Genomic DNA, 24,012 nt, shown 5'->3' on the forward strand with positions numbered 1-24,012 from the left:
AGAGGCTCAGCAATAGAGAATCAGCAAAATTTAAGGATATCAAATTTTGTTTCGTTGTCAAATTTTGACCTACCACCACCCCCCCCCACCCCCCGGTCAAAATCAGTGACATACACACACTCTTCTGGTACTAAAAAAATAAAGTTTTTGTTAAGTTACTTGGAACAAAAATAATGATTATGTGAAGAAAATACTTGATGCACTATTAATTTTAGCGCTAAGGAGCAGTTGCTAAAGGCACTTAAAACTTGTAGTGTGCCATATTTTCTTTTTTTAAAGTAAAAAATGTTGATTACTAACACGCTATTATAAGTGTTGAATATGAATGTATGCAATTTTTTATTCTTTAAATTTAAATTATTAAATTCGACATAAACATATTGCAATGCTATGCCCTTCAATCTTTAAAATGATTACGATTGCATATATCATATACATAAAAAATGTAGATAATAATTTATAATAATTAAATTAATATAGATATTTTTAGTACGAAACTGTTTTATTTTGTGTTCAGAAAAGCCTTAAAATAGGGGTGTGGCTTCAAAGAGACAGACAAACGGCAGACAGATGGGCGTGCTCAAAAAGGCTCTTTTGAGCTATTAACTTAGAAGAGCTAAAACTATTTAAGAAATTAACACTAACTGTTGCATGCAGCCAGAATTATCTTTGGACCTCTAAATAATGCCTCCAAAGAATTAGTTTACTTTACTATAAACGATAAGTGATCGAATCTATAGATTCAGACGATGAACTGCTAAACTAAAAAAAAGGAGAGAGAGAAAACCCAATCACAATGAATAACAATATAATAATCAACACAGAAACAATGTCATTGACTTTCAAAACTTTGTCTTGGACAAATCGAAGACGTGTTTTAAAATCATTAATTCAAGCTGAAGATTTTTGAATGCATGGAATGTTTATTTTATCTAAGTTCTACCTTATTTCTTGCATATGATATATGAGTATTATAAGTATAAAGTATAAATAACCCACTTAAGAACGTTGTTTACTCAGGGTTTGAGTTCTCAAATCCGGATTTTTAAAAAGTGCGATTTCATGAGTAAAATTTGTTTTAAATACAAAAAAGTATTTATGAAATGAATTATTATTGGAATAACAATCAATATTTTTACTAAATTATAGAATTAGGTTATGCCAAAGTTTGACTTTTAGCGAAACAGAGGAAATTCGGACTAAACTTTTCAGATTTTGTTTTCCACTGAAATATTTTTGGTAGTACTATGATATATTAAGTTAAGGTTTTATTTGTTAGTCAACATAATTTTGCATATTTTCTGTTCGTTTTATATCATTGACCTCATATAAATTTTATGCCACCAAAGAAAAGTCAATATACTTAGTTTAATACTATAAATGTTTTAGCATTATCATTTTGATTTTTTTGTCATATTGAATCAGAAATAGGTAGTTATTTGAAAACTGATAGAGGAAATTAGGACTAGAAATATCTATAAAAACTGTGAATGAAAACTTCATGTTTTTTTATCTATTTAATGTCACTACCACTCATAAACTGTATTTCATTTGTTAAAGAGTTAAGCAATTTGTATCATTTTCACAATAAAGAAAACCTCAATCATAGTGTAAAATTGTTGTGAATTTTCTTAAATTTTCAAAATATATTCAATGGCCATTAACTCAAAAAGTAGGTCATTGACCTACTTTTTTGAAAGTGAAGAATAACATTACCACGTAATGTCTATTACACACACTAGTTGGTCTTTCATTATCATCAGAGAAATTTCTTTTCATTCTGAGTAAACGTCATCCTTAAGAGTAATGGTATTTTATATTAACATATAAAGAAATATTATTAAAGATTAAAATGACTTTAATACAGTATTAAAGTTAGATATGTACCTCCCATGTTCTAAAATTCTGCTTTCATGACAACTGTCTCTAATTCATATTTAGACAAGAACCAACTTAATACAAAGCTTTCATAAACACTTCTTAATTGATGTCGAATATGTCGTTAAACCTAAAACATTGTAAAAGCAATTATTGTAGACAATGCAGAATAACTAGTTTTTGTTCCTTTTTTCTATTGAGGTAAGAAATCTAACACGGTTCATTTCTTTGTAGGACCTCGAACCTGTTGGTTTTCCGCATGATTTTGAAACATTAATTATATATATATATATATATATATATATATATATATATATATATATATATATATATATATATATATATATATATTATCCTTAAGAACTCTCAATACCTTTCGAAATACGAAAGATCAACAATTTTAACTGAACTCTTAAAACACCCTCTGGCTTTTCTAACGTAATATAATACTACCCATCTATCATCAATAGCTAAGTACCTCTTGTTTTTATCTTGCTATCAAACAAAGTCTTCTTAATTTTTGATATATTCTTGTCTAAGAAAAATTGAAAATCTTAATCGTTTTTGAGGTATCAGAAAAAGTTTAGAAATCCATATTTTAACCATTTATTGGATCCCTTTAATATTAAATCTTAAGGTTGAGGACATTATTCCTGTGATATCTACATAATTAAGTTCTGGCAATTTGATCTCTTTAAACCGTAAATATAACGTTACATCCTATGTTTTACAATGTATATTATTACATTCTGTTTTAAGTATTATAAATCTTTTATTTTTAAAACCTACATCATAAATATAATGAATTTCATGCCCATCAATTATTCTAACTATGACATTTACATTATACAATATTCCTGAGTATGAAACGGTGTTTTTGTTTTCAGAAAAAGAGCTGTTGTACAAACCAGAACAATGGAGGTAAACTGCCCGGGAACAGTAGCTTTCTATCCGGATGTTACAGTTGTCAATGTTGATATAATAGCAATAAGTGGCCACTGTGTGGTAATGGTTTCTTGGAGAGGTACTGGAATTAGGATTGAAAAAAAATGAACAATACCTAGCCATTTCATAACACAAACTTCATTTGAGACAAACAGTAAATGATATTTAATAACATACGTTGAAAAATAACTATAGGAATATCCCTTTGATCGACATAACGCCTCTCCATCAGTTAAAGAAAAAGCATCTGAACATACTTCGTAATTATTGTAGCCATTTTGATAATCCCGAATGTAAACACGCCCGTATGTCCCGTACTCTATGGTAACATCAGAGTATCCTGCAAATGGATTTTTTTATGCGCAGTAACATACATGTAATTATATATTACAAAGAAGGGACATGCGAACATGAATAAAATACCTTTTATTATTTCATCGCAATTGTTTCTCTTTGCTGCAATTACATGGTTTAACACAAATGGTTTATTTAAAGTAAATCCACCCTCCTGTGACGTCATACATTTTACATAAACCATAAATTCATTAAAATTCTTGCAAGTAGATTTGTAATTTCTATGTTATGATAGGTGCACACCAAAAACTCAAATCATTGTTTACTTGGAGATATTTAATAAGCGTTTTTCATCCTTATATTCGACATAATTCAATAATGACAAAGGGAAATAACTCTTTTCTACTTTTCTCTAAGTGATATATCTAAATGCATTAATTTTTCTAATGTAAACAATTTTTTTCTTTTTTTTAATTAATTTTAGTTTTCTGGCAAAGTAAGCAATAAAATTTAGATAGACAAACAAGTATCCATCCACTTACATTTAGTTTTTAAACAAAAGAAAGTGTGATTTTCAGATGATAATTTCAGCCTTTGGTTTTTATTACCTTACATCTTAAATTGTATGGATACATTTATAGTTTATTTATTTTTTTATGAAATTCAAGTCCAATAAGTTAAAAAAAAAGTTAAGTTTTTAACTTTGAACCCATGATTTTATCGGTACGGAGTTACCTTAAGGAAGTTTTATTTCCAAAATGTGCAATAATCTGCAAAGGTTGTTATTGCAAGTGTTACACATACAAGTCTGTTGGTCTGTGTACATATCCTCTTTTGCTAAGTTTGAATTTATAGGCTTATAATTTATTAAAAATAAAAGATGCATAGATAAAAGGGCCAGATCAAGAATTTCCAGAGAAAGTTGGGTTTAGCAGACATCTTTGTCTCCGTTTTCCTTATTTGCCTGTGGCACTCTGTGTTCGCTCAAAAAATTTGAATGATCTTTTCTTAAATAGAATACACGTACTTAAGATTGAAATTATGGACAAATAATCCTGAAACTTAAAACGCAAACTTCAGACAATTCAAATGAGGGGAAGACATAAATACATGCTTTTTTGATTATATAAGGAATGACTAAAAATGGCCTTCCTTTTACTTACATTGTATAAGCATTCATCATTAAAGTTCACGCTTTAAATTTTTAGATTGATAATACATATACCCTCTGGAAAAATATTTTAACTTACCAAAAGTGAACTGTTGATAAGTTGAAGCTACTTTTTCTGTAGTTTCTGTAGTTTCAGTGGTTTCTGTGGTTTCTGTTGTTCCTGTAAGAAGTAATTTTCATAAATGATATTTTGCAGTCTCCATTCCGTACGCGGTAATTAACCTTTACCCACAAAATTAAATTCTTTTGATTTTCGATCGATTTTAGTACTGTTTACAAGTTGGAAAGTTCATGTGATTTGAAATATATTTGTTTCAGAACATCATATGTGTCATTGTATTATGATGCTTGGTATAATACAATTTAAGCAGAAAAACCATACATGAAATTTTTTTTGGCAATACATCTTCAATATAATGCTATTGCTTGTTCAGGTATCAATGGACGCTGTACATACTTAATAATGTACATATCTCACCTTCAGAACTCTCAATACCTTTCGGAATACAAAAGATCAACAATTTTAACTGATCTCTTAAAACACCTTATTGCTTTTTTAACGTAATATAACACTACCCATTGATCATTAATAGCTAAGTACCTCTTATCTTTATCTTGCTATCAAACAAAGTCTCCTTAATTTTTAATATATTTTTGTCAAAAAAATTGAAAATCTTAATCGTTTTTGGGGTATCAGAAGAAGTTTAGAAATCCATATTTTAACCACTTATTAGACCCGTTAAAATAAAATTTTAAGTTTGAGGACATTATTCCTGTGATATCTACATAATTACATTCTATTGAAATAAACTTTTTTCAGCAATGTTCAACACAATATTCAGCACGAAAACGCTAATTAAATGCATAATATGAAAATATGCAATTTTACGTATGATAAATCTATTATAATGAATTTCATGTCTATAAAGTATGCTTATTATGGCGTATACATTAGATAATATTCTAAATATGAAACGGTGTTTTGTTTTCTGAAAAAAGAGCTGTTGTACCAACCAGAGCAGTAGAGGTAAACTGCCTGTGAACAGTAGCTTTGTGTCCTGATGTTACAGTTGTAAATGTTGTATGAATAGCAATTAGTGGCCACGCTTTGGTAATGGGTCATTGCAGAAGTTCTACAAAAAGGAATGAAAAATGATGAACAATACATAGCATTACCTGATTTGATACGAAATGTATATGATGTTTGATAACATACGTTGAAAAATAATTATAGGAATATCCCTTTGATCGACATAGCGCCTCTCCATCAGTACTTGAGAAACCATCTGAACATACTGTGTATCTATTGTAGCCATACTGATAATGTCGAATGTATACACGCCCGTAAGTTCCGTGCTCAAAAGTCACATCAGAGTATCCTGCCAATAGAAATCTTCTTATATGTACAAGGACATAATTATATAATATATATTAAATTATATAATTATATAAACCGGACACGCAAACCCTTATAAAATACTTTGTATATTTTCATGCGCTATTGCTTCTCTTTGCTGTAATTACAAGCTAAACGCGTATCGTTCATTTATAGTGGATTTATTTTCAAAATATGCAAAAATCTGCAAACATTGCTACAGTATATAATACAAGTCTGCTTGACTATGTACCTATCCTCATTTGCTAAGTTTTAAACTATTACCAAATAAATTATTAAAATACAAGAGGGCAACAGGCCTTCACAGTCACCTGAGTAACATAGCCCATACACAAACTTGTCGAGGAGTCTCATTTAAGCATTCAATTAAGTTTCATTCTGGAGTAGAAAAATTATAATATTATAGTGACGACCCCGTCTCTGTCTGAAATCTTTCAAAAGTTTTTATGAAGACTATAACTTTATCGAAAACTTAAAGATAATAATGAACTGCATGCCCCAATATTGAAAAAGTGGAAGACTCTGAGAGAAAATAATCGTCCCATATTTGTTAACGTTCAAGATATGTTTTATGTGTATATGTTTTCACAGACAAACTAAAACAAGGTGGCTACTGTACATGTTTTATTTAGCAAAACCTCCCATCCCCCGTTTCAAGGGGCAGACAGAAACTCTCCCAGTTCAAGCTTTTCAATAACAACTTTCACTGACATTTAATCATTATCTAGCATTATACCAAAATCATTTTACATGTACCTCATATCAGTGATTTTGGTTACCAATTATTACTTTTCTTTTAACAAGTATATTTGTTTATATAGAAAGTTCAATACTGATTTTGATTCAAATAAAAAAAAATACTTGCATATCTCTTTTGATCATAAAACATCTTAATTACATTAATTACATTATAGTCAATTGATAATTACTAAATATGAACAAGCAAAGGATGATAACTCCATTTTGAACAAGCAAGGGAAGATAACTCTACTTCATTATCAGTTAACCCCCCCCCCCCCCCAAAAAAAACTCTTTCCAAATGCTTTCACAATATCTTAACTTTGATTGACAGCTCATTTCTTTCCCTTTTCTAAATATCAGAATAAAATAATAAACTAATATATACTACCCCCAAGCAATAACCCTTGCCTTACATGTAGGTGACATGAAATATTATTAAAGATGACATAAAGATATTTTTTTTTCTAAATATGCTCTCTAAGTTTTGTATTGGTTAAGTATGTGTTTTTTAAACATTAGAGAGGTTTAGCAAACCAACGTGTACTCGTACGTGTACGTGTAGAACGGAAAATATGTGCATTACGTCATCAGTTTGTGAAATGACGAATTTCTACACTATGTACCCGAATGAACATACGTGTAAATTGCAAAGTACCCGTAAGGTCGAACTTGTAGCCTCTGTTTCCCTGTTGTCTATTAATTTAAAAAAATATGTTAACTTTTCTTAAGCCTGAATATTCAATGCGAATACTGATATCTACCAACATAAACTTCCATTAGCGTTTAATATGTTATTGGAGTTATACTTCACGCAACTCTTCATCCAAAACATGCAATTGCTCCGTTATCTTATTAATTTGCGATAAATAAAAATGTGCATATATAATAAATGATGTTTAATAAAATTAACACATGCAGAATTCCTACTTTTCGTTTATAACCAACATTCTCAGCTTAGTAGGAGAGGATATCCATAATAACATTAAAACATTTAAACGTACAAGTACACGTAACAACTGCTAAACAAGAAAAGTAATTGAGCTGGTACGGATAGTTCTAACTTGTAACCTACACGTACAAGTACACGTACACGTTGGTCTGCTAAACCTCTCTATTGAATAAAATAATACATAATGACCATTTTGGAGCATATAAACTACTTATATTGTTTAAGCATTAATTTTATATATAATGCTTGTTTTGTATTAACATTAAAGCTCACACTAATAATATTTTGATTTGTGATACCTGCAACCTCTTAAAAAAACATGACTTACCAACAGTGAACTGCTGTTGAGTTGCCGTTTCCGTGGTCTCTGTAAGTAGTAGTTTTGATATAAAACTAGTTTTATCATAAATAAAAACATTTCTGGCAACAAATGTTGTAATAATATACATGTATTTGTATATGTTTATTATCATCTCTTTGTAAGTTAAGAGAGCATTTATTATACTTGGGGTATATATAGGTATTTATGAAATGAATTTATATCGACATAACATTCGATATTGTAACTGAATTATGGAGTTTGGCTAAAAAAAGTTTAACTTTTAGGAAAACAGAAGGAATTCGGACTAAATGTTTCAGATTTTGTTTTCCATCTAAAAATATTGATCATTGACATAATACACATTTTCTGCCAACAGAGAAAGGTCAATATACTAAGTTTAATACTATAAACGTTTTAGCATTATCATCATTCAGTTATTTATTTGTTATATCGAATAGAAAATGGTTAGGAATTTGAAAACTGGTAGAGGAAATTCGGACTTGAATATCTATAAACATTGTGAATGAAAACTCAATGCTTTGTATCTATTAAATGAAACTGCCATTCAGAAACTGTAATTTTTATCATTTTCATTTTAATTAGAAAATCTCAAAAATATTGTAAAATTTTAAGGAATTTTTCTTTCAAAATGTTCAAAAATATTCAATGGCCATAAACTCAAAAAGAGGCCATCGACCTACCTTTTTGAAAGAATAACAATACCATTAGAGGTCTATAACACACAATGGTTGGTTTTTGATTATCATCATTGGAATTCTTTTGTTCATTCTAAGTAAACTTTATCCTTAATTGATTTCATTTGAAACGATACACATTTGGTTTATGAAAAATTGATCTTTCACGGTATTATTTGTTCTACTTCACTGCATATGAACTTATTTACGAGGATTGTTCGACAATAATTGAGACATTTACTTTTACTCCCTGTTGGAAATAGATGAGTCAATGAAATTTCACCAGAAAGTAAACCAGAATACCTTTTATAAACGTGAGCATTTTAAAGTTTATGACATCATACATTCATTTCTGGTAAGCTTCCAAACTTGCCTATATCCTCTGACCTTGAGCAACCACAAACTCACCGCAACGTCTTTTTAACGTTTCTCCTTGTTTCTAATTTTTAAAGTACATTACATACAAACGCAAAACAAATTTTGTTATGATATACTTGTATCAAGATTCAATAAACCGTCATAGTCAAATTTCTATTGCTCGGTACATATTTTTGAACCATCTCCGTATTTTATATCGAATACTAGAGAAAATTGAAAAATGGTTAGTCACAATATATAGCAAAAATAACATAAGAATTTTAATTTCTTTTATCGTGAATTATAGGCCTATCAACACTTAATGCAATGTGAGCTGTATTTTTTAGAATTTTATTTTGCTGCAAAAACCTGCTTGTATGAAAATTCTGCATGTAACCTAAACCTTTATGGTAAACTAGACTTTGACCCGTGCGTGCACGGGTTGACATTGTACATGTATATGATATCGGACATTTACCATTGTTTACGAAATAGATACATCGACACATTGTATTGTTGCCATTTACATAATCAAGCTTTAAGCCTACAATAATGCTATTAATTTCTCTACACTCTGCTTCGTTATAATAATCTGTGTCTCGGGAGAGGCATATACCACACTTAAAATGTCTCCTAAAATGAGGCTGTAAAAACCTTTCATCGAAAATTTAATTCATATTAATGAAGAATTCAACACTTTCTCCAGCAACGTTCTTCACTCGCTTCGAGTTGACATTCTAAACTATTGAAATTGCACTGAGTTAAAGTTATCTCCCGTATTTCGTTTATTGAACAGAATATTATAAATGACAAATTTTCATTGAAATTTTACACGTATTTGTAATATTGTTTCTAAGTTTATCCATGCAAATGTGATATTTTGGAAACAAAAACTAAAGAGCATCCCGTGATTTAGCGTGAATAAAATGCGCATGCGCAAGATTGTAAAATCTGAAAAATCCATATGATTGCCGGTTTTTTAAAAGGAATTTTCGTTGAATATTAATAAGCGAATGTTGATTTAAAAAAAATATAAACAAATGTGAAATCTTCAAGTGCCAATAATGTTTAAAATATATAAAACAAATGACAGTACTAGTACTTTTTTTCGATTTCTCGGTATTAAAGACCAAAAATATGAGTCTATTATTTTAATTTAGTAGTATAGATAAGATTTGAAAAAATATTAATATTTGTCAAAGGAATTATCTCTCTTCTCAGGAATATATAGCAAATCAATTTTTGTAGAGGACGACAATAATTCTTTGCTCCAAAAAAGGCTTCCTAACGGCCTATTCCACAAAAATATGACAAACAGAAATTTAAAAACCATGATATTTTGTCATTTTAGTAGAAAAGAACATTTAAGTAAAAAAAAATCAACATGAAAAATGCAGCTCATATTGCTTTGAAATGTAGATGTTCAATTTTTTTATAAACTCCAAGTTTGGGCCCTCGCCGGGTTCCCGGACCACCGACTTGTCAGTGTAACATCGTAAACAAATTATTCATTGATTTGTAATATTTATTTTCTCAATGATTTTTTTTCAGATTTCTTCAATGTTTATGCTACTTATATTCGTCACTAATAAAGGGAAATACTTGTGTTTTCTCAATGATTTTCGAACAACCTTCGTCATCTATATGGGGAAAAACTGGTCGACAAAAATGATGTTTCACAGTCTCCATTTCGTAACCGGTATTAGGTTACCACCACGCATATAAACAAATTATGTTGTATTTATTCATGTATTTAAGGTAAAGAAAGATAGGATAACATCTGCTATCTGTTTTCCTAATACCGATAATTGTTTTGGCAGATCAAGGCTTAAATTGAATTCTAAAGTAAGCAATGGCGGTGATATTTCAGATACACATTTTGAATTCGTTACATTGCAGGTGCCTTATACCTGAAAGCTGTCGTTTCAAGAACCTAAAAATATCAATGACGTAAACAAAACTAATATAAAAAATACAAAAGAAAGAGGGGTCAATGTTCATCTCTCTGAGTTATGGTACATTTCATTCAAAGCGGTTTGCACCTGAAATGTAATTTAGTCGTTTTACATTTGCTGCAAGTATTTTTTCCGTAGGAAGTGATAAAATTGAAAAAAAAATAAGGTTGTATTTTTTCAAATATTTAGAAATAATCAGATTAATAAGAAAAATTTAGAAAAAAAGGAAATAAACCTGCATACTTTTTACGCAATCTTTTTGCACTTAAAGTTGGCATTTCTTTAAATATTAGTTACACTTTGATTTAAATGAATCATCATAACTTCTTGAATCGCAGGATTGTTTAAAATCATTGCTACGTGTCTAAATTTTTCTACAGTATTATATTGATGAAACATGGATGTCATTTATGTCAATATTTTAGGTGTAGGAATTTAAATACGTTTTAACGATGTTTTGCATATTTGCATTATCTAATTCTGAATTTAATAACTAGATCTAATTGCCACATATGATTTGCTTAAAATTGGGGATAAAAAAGAATTAAATTAAGCACAAGTATAATAAAAATTTTACACAAATTGCTTGACTCTAATTACTCCATTTAAAAAATTTACAATGAAAAAAAGATTTATCCCCAAATTACCTATTTGTTGATTTTGATTGATTTTAATAATGTTTACAAATTGGAAACTCCATGCGAAATGAAATATATTGTATTAAATATATCATATGCGTTATTGTAATTTAATGGATGGTATAATAAAACCGAAGAAAAAAATACTACTACTGGTATTTGTCGCTTTTTAAATCCTAATATCTACTTTTAAATGAAATATTATATATATTGACCAAATATCAATGGAAGCCGCAAATATTTAAATACGTGTGCATGTATGTACATTTCTTACCTCGTGTCCACCATCCGTACGGCAGGGTAGATGACTCTGAAATATTTAAACAACCGTTTAATTAGACAATGATATTTTAGTAAAAACACAAGTAATATCCTTGGCAATACATTGATATCAATCTAATCATTAACAATCACAAAAAAATATCGATAGGGATTACTTTCAAGTATTATTCGATATGACGTACAAAAATGCATTCCCTTTGTTAATTAATTTCAAAGTTTTATGAACTGATTACTATGATTAATTAAATATTCCAAAATATATTTCTCATTTTTAACTTGTTATAATATGATATATTCTTTATAATTCATTGATACCAGGTATACTGGTATACATGTCATTGCATTGAGTAATTTGATATATCCTTAATTTAGAACTGTATCATCAATTTATATTTCGATAGAACAATCAATCCGCAAACAAATAAATAAATACACCATTTTATCTTTGAGGTCCTTTGAGTTTCACACGAAATGACATCAATACCAACCGAGCTATTAGCATAGCGAACTTTTTCATTTATATTTTTTAATCAAAATAATTAAAAAAATCCTTTAACATGACGCCAATTTTTTAAATGGTTTATCACTCTCTTTTAATACCACTTTCATTCATGCATTCAAAATTCAAGAGTAAATGGACCTGAGGTTATTTGATAAAATGGATAGAAATGAACATTAAAAAATATGCAATAATAATATTGAAAGCAGATTATAACAGTGAAGTTTTTAAGATTAATTTTTTTTTCTAAAGAAATCTAAAACAATTACCATAGCATTGTATGTAAACAACTTGTGAACAGTAGCCAAGTTTTCGAATGTCACAATAAGATGAGCCGTATCTGTATGAACTACAATCTGTGCTCACTGTGTAGTAGCTGTTTCTTGGAGATACGCTGTATTAAAAAAGAGGATAAAAAAGAATCACGATTTAAAGCATTATTATATAGGTTGGTTTGAAAAGTATGATTTTGATAAATGACATACGCTGTATATGTATTATACGAATATCCATGTGCTTGACAGAGCGCCTCTCCCTCGTATCGGTTGAATCCAGAGGTACATACTTCTGATTTAGAGTAGCCATGTTCATAATGGGTCACGTACAAACGACCATAATACCCGTTTTCTATGCTGACATCTGAATATCCTGTCAGTGCAATATAATTTTCATAATGATTATAAAGCAAAAAATCAACAACAAAAAATCACGTGACTACATGTAAAAGCATGCAGAACGAAAGAATAATTAAATGTTCATATTAATTTCTGTATCTGCTCGACACACCTACACCAGCCAGAGGATATAAGGCGTATACAGAGTCTTGCATGGTTATAATATGATTATCATATATCTATATCTTGCTTGCAATGTAATAACATTGATTACACCAATTTGAAAAACAACTACCACTACCTTTGTTTTTGAAAAAAAATATTCTTTAAAAGCAAAAGGGATTCAGCTAATAAACAATAGCTAAAATAGTATGATCGAAGGATTTAAACAATGCATAACATATGTCATTTAGAATAATATGTCATGTAAAGGTAGTCACAATTTGTCGTCGTATTATTCTGCAAGTTTCTAGTCCCAGATTTTCTAGCTATCGTGTTTCACTCTCATCAATAAGAACGATGGATGATACATATTTTCAAGATTTGTTAAAACATAAAGTTCTTCAAGTACTGAAATTATATATCTATTTTCTTTTTTTTTCTCAGTGTGATGATTAAGTAACCCGAGAAAAACAATATTTACTCTTTTGGTGCTCGATGAATATTCAAATAATGTGAATATTTTCATTTTTTTTCGTTGTGGTTTAAATTTGCTAACTTGATAAGACTATGAAGATGTTCAGTTTATATGATTTAAGGTTTTTGTTCTCTTTGTTTTTTTTATTTAGCGAAATCAGCCATTAGTCATCTATTTGTCCCCTTTTGTAATCCGTTTTAGACCTATTGCCTGCAATTATATCCTAAACCATACAAAAGACACATTTTTTAAAGAACAGACATTGCATTCTTCTTATATCTTCAAGATGGTTTTCTGTTGAAACAAAATTGACTTTAAAAGTTATATTTTTGAAAAGATAGTATACTCAAAGAAAAAAAAATATGGTACATTTTTTTTAGAATTTGACTACGCCAGTAAATAACTATTGTTTAAAATGTACAAACCTACAGAGTACTGTCTAGAGTAATCCTCCGTGGTATAATATGCTGTAGTCCGTGTACCTAAGCCTGTAATATAGAATTTCATCAAAGCCATCATGACCGCTGGGTAGCGAACTCTAATGATACCGTACATCAACTAATCATAAGAATCCTGACGAATAATGATACATTTGTTTTGGTAAAGGGGAAGGAAACTAAAAATATGTTATACAATGAATAAAATAATTATCATCTACTATAATTATTAATTGTATTCTTTTTTCATTAAACCCCCCGGAACAATGAATAAATCAAGAAATATCGATAGCTTATATTAACTTCCCCGCCTCTATAAGAGCTGCTGTTGAATTTTAATCTATGACGTCACACCATCCATTCCGGATTGTTTTATCAACACATGATCAGTATTAATTAGCAATTCATGATATTTGCTCTTTATAATAAACTCTGAAAAAATTCGAAACATAATCGATTTTGATTTTTCACTAAATTACAAACCAATGTCAGCATGTTCGTTGAAATCTTAAAGTGGAGGTTAGCGTCAGAGAAATGTCCGCCTAGTTGTTGAAATTGTCAACAGATTGCAAGTATCGTAGAAAGATTTTAACACGGTAATTCTAATCCACGAGAATGTATTTTAAACATTGCGATAACAATGATAACATACTCTTTCAGATAGCGAAGAACTTGACTTCAAATAAAATTTATTTGGGGTTATTTTCAACATTGAATGAAAGCAGATTTACAGCTGTCATTTATCTTATAAAAATGCATGTATTTACGCATACATGCGTTTAATCTTTAGATTGACATGTGAACCTACATAATTTTTGTTCAATTGATTACTTGAGTAACAGAAAATGCATAAATTAGCGTTTATTCAGAGCACCGTATACATTATATTTACATCTATCAAGTATGATTCTCTCTACTTCCTACGGAAACTTATAGTCAATTCATAGCTCTATAGAAACAGCCATACTGAAATCTATACGTGCCGTTTATCAACTGGTCGAAACTTACAGCGACCTAAGAAAATCACGAACTGCACGAAATAATCATGATGGAGTCAGACTCAAAGTCTCACAGCAGACGATGTGGCTGTTTCTTTTAGCTAACGTACTTTAGTTCATACACAGTAATTTAGTGAATTTTACTTACTTTTTAAAACCAATTTATTAATAAGGTAAAAGAAAAATGTAAACATTAACAATAAAATGCTTTTTTTATGATTCATGCGGGGTATGAAGGTAGCGATCATAGCAGAAAAAATCATATTATGTATACCATAATATTAATAATCATATTATAACATATATGTTATGTATTTTTTCTGCAATGTCCCTACCTTCATATCCCGAATAAATCAGCCAAAAAAGCTTAAATAAGCAGTTTATTTTTATGACAACTTGACAACATGTGATAATCTAAATCATTTTATCAATGTAAATAAAATTATGTTCTTGACTGTCCTTGCCTTTAATGACCTACATGTATTAAGCATTTTATTAATGATACAATTTATTGAACTATATCATTACGCATTAAAATTGACATCCACTGTCTTAAGAAAATGGTTTTATTATTGCTAAAAAAAAAGCATCATTGATGATTTATGATATAAAGTATATTGCATTTATATTGGATGAATTCTAACCACCATTGATAAAATTAAGATCGTTCTAAGATTTTTAAAGTGGGCAAGATCATTTAACTTTTTAAAAATAATCTGCTCATTTTGTCGCATTTGCTTTCATTTGAAATAGACCTTTGATATCATTTACCATTAATGGCATATTTTTACCTTTAACGTAATACTTTTTAACCGTCCATGAATAATGCAATTTCATCACTTTTGGTCAATATTCACATCAACAAATGATGACAATTATTCGACAAAATGTTCCCCATGCATTTTATGCCCCTTGATTTTTTATTGTTTAATATTAAAACTTAATACAAAAGAATTTATAGAGTATGTGTCATTTTGATGATTTTTTTTAAATTATTAATTACATTTACAGCCCGCATACAATACAAAATCAAAAGTGATATTGTTCATACATGTATATATGATATTCATGTATTACATTCGTTAAAGTATATAAGGAGTATAATTCCTATAATTGTCGGTATTCTCAATTCTTATTGAATGTAATATGAATTGCATTGATAATGCGGTCCATTTTAATGTTTGTTACTTTATCATACCTATCACAACTGCTACCAAAAGGACCTGAAAAATTAAAACATAATTAACTGATTCGTCTAGCAATCCAAATATCAAATGATATAAGGATATACTATAAAATTAACGGATATCATTGTTCAAACATAAAATGATATCGGATTGAACTGAATTTACTTTGTGATTTTCAAGTCTGTTTATGTAAAAACAATACCAATTACAAAAAGACAAAAAAAAAAACCAAGCTAATCAATAAAACTGATGATTTGACGTTTTGCCTCAAAACATCATAAATTAATTACAAACTCACCGCTGACATGGAAAACCGCCGCCCCATGTTTATCTTACCGATATGATGGGTCTGAATGATATACAGAGTGTTCAAATTACAGACGTTTTATCTCAAATGCATTGATAACTGTGTAAATATGTTTACATAAACAAGGTCAAACTAAAATCATGTTATGTTTCTATTTCTGTCCAATCTTCAAGATAAGTGCATGCCGATCCTAGCTTTTTTATCCTTATACAATGATAACTGTGATACATAGGTTGAAATTCCCGAAGATGCTTTGTCTCTGCGATTTGAAACAAGCTGAAACAAATATCAAACTTCCATTGGTCTTACCGACACGTTATCTAGACTTTAGAATTTGCTTTACAGTTAAACTTCCTGATCGTTATCTTTGCAGTCTTGTTCTTTGATACTGGTAGTATGAATATCATTTTTTGTATTATATTGAAATTTTTTTTTTTTTAAATAGAAATAGCATTGATTAATGTTCTTTATGTGTAAAATGTTTGAGTTCCTGGTGTTATCAAGAACGTTTTTAACCGCATTTTGTCAAAGGATCTGCAACTTAATGAACATGCTTGTTTTAATATCACTGTGAAATTTGAATAGGAAGAAACGTTTAATAAAATCAATGATATAACTTCTCACACAGGAAAATACATTGTATTACGTTACATTCAAACAACCAAATACTGGGAAGGAGTGTGAAATACTTTTGGAACATTGTGTCAATCAGTGGGTATAAATTTAATCAATGTTTATCTTTGGAAAAGAATGAATTACTCAATTCTAGCACATACATGTATATTGAATTTATTAAAACAATGTTGGGGTGCGCCTAATAGTATCTATTTGCAAGCAACTCTTGAACCTACAATACTTCCTTTACACAATTGCTATGAAATTTGGGCTTTTATTTTCAGTAGAACTACATGAAAGCAATATTCTACTATATCTACTAAAATTATTTGTTGAGGATATTTTGGTTTTTTTATTACAAATACCAATTTATGAAAACTTAACGGTAAGACTTATATTAGTAAATAAATACAAGTTGCAGTAAAACAAGATTCACAATGAGTGGTATTAATTTTCTTGTGCGGATCTTCCTTGGGATACTTTTACTTCCTTACTATCGTCTATCTCAACTAATAAGCATTGTAAAGATTTTTTAATTAAGGCACACCCATTTAAAAAGCGCACGCCAATTTTTTTTCGACACGTCATAATATGTAGGGATTAACAATTTTTTTTAATAATCTAGAATTAAATTTTCTTTGATTACTAATTGCTGTGAAACTTTATAATATAACTCGTAATATGGTAGGCTTTTTAAAAATTTTATCGTTGCTCAGTAAGTTGCGTTACAGTCTATCAAAAAAAAAGAAACATAACTGCATTTTCCATGAAATGAGGCATTAATGCTCAAGTTGTTTAGTAGACTTAATTTAATTTTTTACAGATAAACTCTTCATTTCATGATATGCAAAAGCATCCTTATTATTTCCAGATAAATGTACATAGTTATAGTTCCTTTAATATGGTTGATATTTTTTCACAACTTTAACAGCCACTTTTACGTTTAAATCCCCGTAAATAAATCATCTCTTAGTTAATGTCATATCTAGAACATTTGTAAATACCCTTATAATACGCAAAGAATTGTCTTCCGTGTTGATTAGGAGAATTTTGATTTTAAATTTTGTTATTGCTAGTAATTTTACTGACCAATACAAACTGTATGTAGTGCGACATGAAATAATGGTTAATGTCTGTGCTCGCAATTTAAAAAAAAACCAGTGGAATCGCTGAAAAAACTACACGTGTAAAATAAAGAATCGACATTTATTAACACTCTCGGTGTATTTAATCATGTTCAAAATTCACAATTCACAATAACGCTTAAACGATTTTTCAGAGTCTCTGTCTAAATTGAGCATTCGATTCACTCGTTTGTTAACCTTGGGCTACACAAAAATGACATGATTTTAATATATATATATATATATATATATATATATATATATATATATATATATATATATATATATATATATATATATATATACAAACGAATAAGTCCTTGGTATAGGTAACGATATAGAAAAAGGTTTTCAGTAGACGATAACACAATAATCCATTTCTCTAAAATTTAATCCAGAGCGCTTTCGCCTGATCGGCTCTTCAGTGGATTTCAAATTGTAACAGAAATAACAAACGTTGACGTCGTTATTATGACGTCATAAAGTAGACAACGTCACGAACAGTGTAAACAATATTTAGAGATGGCGGCAAATATTTTTTACTTACACATGTCAACGTAATAAAATATGTACAGATGATATTGTTTTAAAATAAGAGGTTATTAAAATGAAAGCTGAATAAAGTCAATGCAGAATAAATAATGCAATCATCTATTAAGTTTAGGCTTAAATTTATTTATGAAATATTGCTCTTTTGCAAGTCGCAGCTGATCACTTTCCTCGCGTACTTTGTAAAATGGAAAAATTTCAAACCGGCCTCTCCCGCACACATCAAAAGTTCACTACACGGAGTGTTACGAACAGAAGGATCCCTTATCTGCTGCTTATGTACCCTCACACGGTCGGCTAAATTGGTCCCTTTTTGGCCAATGTAATTTTCTCCGCATCCATCGCAGGTCATGCAATAAATGATCTTTATGGATTTGCAGTTCATATTGGAGTTGACTTTGAAAATTGTACCGTTTTTGAATGAAATTGATAAAAAGGATGTAAATGCATTTTCAAATAAACAATATTCCTGCAACGGGCATAAAAACGATACAATAACACCTTTTGAATATAATGTGTCGGAAGGTGGTGGGAGGATAAATATGAAGCCAAAAGGCAGTTGGGCATTATTTTTTACAACTAATTGGGCACCATGCAATACTCATGTTAAGTGCATGCATTGGCTAAGTTTACTTCGTCTTAAGCAATACAGCTAGATATACAGTGACACTTATCTATTGTGAATGCAGTCAAAACGTAATGAGACATGTATTTTTGTTATTGAATGATAATAATTGGCACCATGCAATATTCATGTTCAATGTATTATATTGGCTAAGTGTACTTTATGCATATTTTGTCTTTAGCCTTGCAATTCGATATACAATGAAAACTACCTATTGTTAATGCAATCAAAACGTTAGTGAGACATATTTTTTTTTCCAAATGGTTCGGCACCATGCAATATTCATGCCAATTACAGGTATTGGATAAGACTTCTTAATCTGCAGCTAGGCCATTCGAAAATCAATGAAACCTACCTGTTAATGTGCTTGTAAATAGTAATGAAGTTGATGATTCTACTTAAAATTAAATAAAACTAGAGACGTTAATGAAGAAAACCAGTTACAGGAAACTTAAATATTTTAAACCAATTCATTTGGCGCAAGGATGATGCCTTACTGACAAATTAGCCTAACAAACATGTTTAAACCCTATCTTAACTCAAGAAAGAAACTAGAAACATAATGAAGACAAGTCAGAAATTCACATAATACTTTTTATAATTGACAGAGCATAACTGTTAACAAGAGGTCAATTGGCCTTAACGGTCACCTGAGTAGCATAAAAACCATACACAATCTTGTCAAGGAGTCTCATATATGCACTTAATTAATTAGGTTTCATTCTTGAGTAGAAAAAATACAAATTTGTAATGACGACCACCTCCCTGCCTGAAATATTTCAAAAAGAACTGTGAAACCTATAAATTTGGCAAAAAACCTAAGAGATCTGGTCTACAAAATCAAGAATTCAGTTTTCCTTTTAGGTGTGTGGGAGTAAAGAAGATAATTTTTTAATATTTAATGCATTAACACCTATACATCCATTTTGGCCCTAGAGTCAAACCCATACTCCAGGGGACATGAAAATTAAAATTTCAGTGGAGAACTTCCTGGTAAACATAATTACATGTATACGTTAGTTTTTTATAGATGTGTGAGAATACAGAAGAAAATGTTTAAACATTATATGCATTAACACTATATTGCCATATTGCAACCCCCCTTCTCATGTCCTGATCCCCTGACCCAGGGGCCATGAATTTCACAATTTAGGTAGAGGAGTTAGTGGACATCATAACCATGTATTCAGTTTTTTGCCCACATGTGTGGGAGTAGAGAAGAAGATTTTTTAAGATTTTAAACATTTTTACTATATGGCCATATTGGCCCCACCCTAGAGCCGGAACCCCTAAAAAAGGGGGTCATGAATTTCATAATTTTGGTAGAGGGCTTCATGGACATTATAACCAGGCATTTAGTTTTTATCAAATATATATGGGAGTACAGAAGAAGATTTTCTAAGATTTAATACATTTTTACTATGTGGCAATATTTGCCCCACCTTAGAGCCTGAACCCCTGACCCAAGGGTCATGAATTTCACAATTTTGGTAGAGGGCCTAATGGACATCATAATCATCCATTTAGTTTTTAACAAAAATATATGGGAGAGGAACATTTTTTAAGATTTAATACTTTTTAACTATATGGCCATATTGGCCCCACCCTAGAGCCTGAACCCCTGACCCAGGGGCCATGAATTTCACAATCTAGGTAGAGGGTTTCATGGACATCATAATCATGCATTTAGTTTTTAACAAATATATATAGTAATAGAGAAAAAGATTTTCTCAGATTTAATACATTTTTACTATATGGCCATATTGGCCCGTACCTAGAGCCAGAACCCCTGACCCAGGGGCCATGAATTTCACAATTTTGGTGGAGGGCCTCATGGACATCATTACTATGCAACCAGTTTTTTCCTCACATGTGTGGGAGTAGAGAAGAAGATTTTTGAAAATTTTTTGAAAATTTGGCTTTTTTTTTTGCTTATTTGGCCCAACATGTTGCGCCCCGGGGGTGATAGAGCCATGAAATTCACAATTTTAATTTCTCTTTCCATAGAGATGCCTCACATCAAAAATGGTAACAATCAGCCTTGTAGTTTTTAAGAAGAAGTTAAAAATGTAAAATTGTTAACGCACGACCACGACGTCGGACAAAAACGGATAGCAATAGGTCACCTGAGTTTACTCAGGTGACCTAATAAAACAAGAAAGAGGAAAAGGAAAAAAATATTAAAATTACTGTATGTATGTACATTCATGTAACACTTTTCAAATATATGCAACATTCCTGGAATGGAATCGTGTTTTGTGATACTGTATCGGGAAACATTGCGAGGAAAATATGAACAAATAATCTTATTATAGGATTGAAAGTTATTGATGAAGATAGAGATTGCATGCCTTTGATAATAAGCTATTATTTAAAACCTTTGAGTGCCACTTGATAAAGAGATTGACGTCAGAATTTTTTAGACACTAGAAATACCATTTTTAAAAAACTCATGCTTTGCAACATGTGATTTTACGTTTACTTAGCATAACTAAACAAAATACAAGCATTCACAGACGAGTTAAAACTCTTTCAAATACATGCACCCATGCATCAGATAATGTGCAGAATTTAGAAATATGTTCATTTTCACTTAAAATGTCATGCTAACTTCATGAGTTTTAACTTGCTACTTGATGTAGCGGAAATTTCAAATGAGGTCGATGTTTCAACTTCAGTTAATAACAAACAAATAAAAGCCCTTTTAAAACAAAATATATGAAAGAAACCTTTGTAGAGAATTTTATTATGAATTTCATTCAAATTGGTGTTTATTACAGAAAGTATAGCAAAAATACCTAAATCGATTCAAAATCATGAAAAACTTATTGTGATTCCAGAAACAAAGCTAGATGATGTCGTGTAACGGAATTTCAAAAGCTATTAGAACTTATCCTGTGACAAGCTACTTTTAGAAGGAACAGTAACTAATGATGTCGATTTAACTTTTAACAAAAGAAAAATATCAGCTCTAACAAATCATGCAAGCTATGTTCATCTTGCCCGTTGAAATATTTGCGTAATATTCTTTAAGGATGACGTTTACTCAGAATGAAAAAAAATTCCACTGATGATAATAAAAAACAAACTATAGTGTGTTATAGACCTTACATGGTAGTGTTATTCTTCACTTTCAAAAAAGTAGGTAAATGACCTACTTTTTGAGTTAATGGCCATTGAATATTATTTAAAAATTTGAGAAAAATCCATAAAAATTTTAGACTATGATTGAAATTTTCTTAATTGTTAAAATAATACAAATTGCCTAACTCTTTGACAAATGAAATACAGTTTATGAATGGTAGTGACATTAAATTGATACAAAGCATTTAGTTTTCATTCACAATTTTTATAGATATTCCAGTCCGAATTTCCTCTATCAGTTTTCAAATTACTACCCATTTTTGAATCAATATTACAAAAAACTGAATGATGATAATGCTAAAACATTAATAGTATTAAACTAAGTATATTGACTTTTCTCTGCTGGCATAAAATTTATATGAGGTCAATGATCAAAATTTAGAGATATGGTGTCTTTTATCATTTTTAAGCATTTTTCAATATTTTTGTAGTGTGTGCCATGCGATTATCTAAACGAAAAAGTAAGATAAAACCAACAGAAAATATGCAAAAATTTGTTGACTAACAAATAAAATCTTAACTTTAAATATCATAGTACTACCAAAAATATTTCAGTGAAAACAAAATCTGAAAAATTTAGTCCGAAGTTCCTCTGTTTCGCTCAAAGTCAAACTTTGTCAGAGCCTAATTCCATAATTAGTAAAAAATATCGATTGTTATCTCAATAATAATTCATTTTATAAATACTTTTTGTATTTAAAACAAATTTTACTCATGAAATAAAACTTTTTAACAATCCGGATTTGAGAACTCAAACCCTGAGTAAACAACGTCCTTAATAAGTATCATTATGAAATCCAACGACCTAAAAACCGAGTAAGTTACATTTAGACCAAAGAACAAAAGAAAACACTTTGGTACACCAAAAACATTATATCATGGTTGATCATAAATAACTGCACCAGCCGATAGAAGACGGACAGTTATTTAATATGAAAGTAAGTAGCTTTGCGTTTCTGCCGAGCTATTATAAATGCTTGGTTCAACCTGACGTTTTTTTAGCGCAACGCAACATTGCTCAGACAGATTGTGTTGTAAAACAAGGCAAATCATAAAAGATTGATAAATGTATTTTTTTTTTAAATATTTATACGATGACACAATGTTTAAAAATGTTTATGCAAATAATATTCATGAAAGTAAAGGCAGTTGCTTTTTCGCATTTGTAGTTAATATATCTATGCACTCCATGCATTGTAAGAAGTATACAAAATTGAACTCACCACTTGACAAACTACTCACAAATGTGAATATAGAGTTTTTTGTCGATTCTTCAAATTAAATTTAATTAATACTGATTATTATATCAACCAATCAAAATCACTGTTTATCCGCTCAATTCATATTTGAGCTTTTATTCGAGAATAACTTTTGCATAGAATATCAATAACCAGACGAATTAAATCGGAAGATTCTAAACCATTGATTATTATAACAACATGGTGTTTGACAATCATTATAACAGCATATTTTCTGAGCATAATTTATAACTGACGTTTTATTGCACTTTGCAAATGTCATTTAACTTTTAGCATTACAATTCAATTGGGATATCTATGTAATGTATTGAAATGAACGACAATATATTGTTAAAAAAATCAAATGGGAACATCATTTATATTTCTCATAGGAAGAGATCAAAATTATCTAGAT

General features: G+C 29.7%; 1 protein-coding gene across 1 annotated transcript in view; it reads right to left on the reverse strand.

Annotated features, from left to right (window-relative positions):
* The window catches only part of LOC105342829 (deleted in malignant brain tumors 1 protein), an 87,964-nt gene that overhangs the window by 53,418 nt on the left and 10,534 nt on the right, over nucleotides 1–24,012 (reverse strand). The window contains exons 9-13 of the mRNA XM_066069297.1: nucleotides 13,799–13,861; nucleotides 12,608–12,770; nucleotides 12,392–12,516; nucleotides 11,616–11,651; nucleotides 7,703–7,741 (exon numbers count right to left, since the gene is read on the reverse strand). Coding sequence (XP_065925369.1) covers nucleotides 7,703–7,741; nucleotides 11,616–11,651; nucleotides 12,392–12,516; nucleotides 12,608–12,770; nucleotides 13,799–13,861 — 426 coding nt within the window. The remainder of the gene's footprint in view (nucleotides 1–7,702; nucleotides 7,742–11,615; nucleotides 11,652–12,391; nucleotides 12,517–12,607; nucleotides 12,771–13,798; nucleotides 13,862–24,012) is intronic.

This window comes from Magallana gigas, chromosome 8 (assembly GCF_963853765.1).
Source record: "Magallana gigas chromosome 8, xbMagGiga1.1, whole genome shotgun sequence".
NCBI classification, from domain to species: domain Eukaryota; kingdom Metazoa; phylum Mollusca; class Bivalvia; order Ostreida; family Ostreidae; genus Magallana; species Magallana gigas.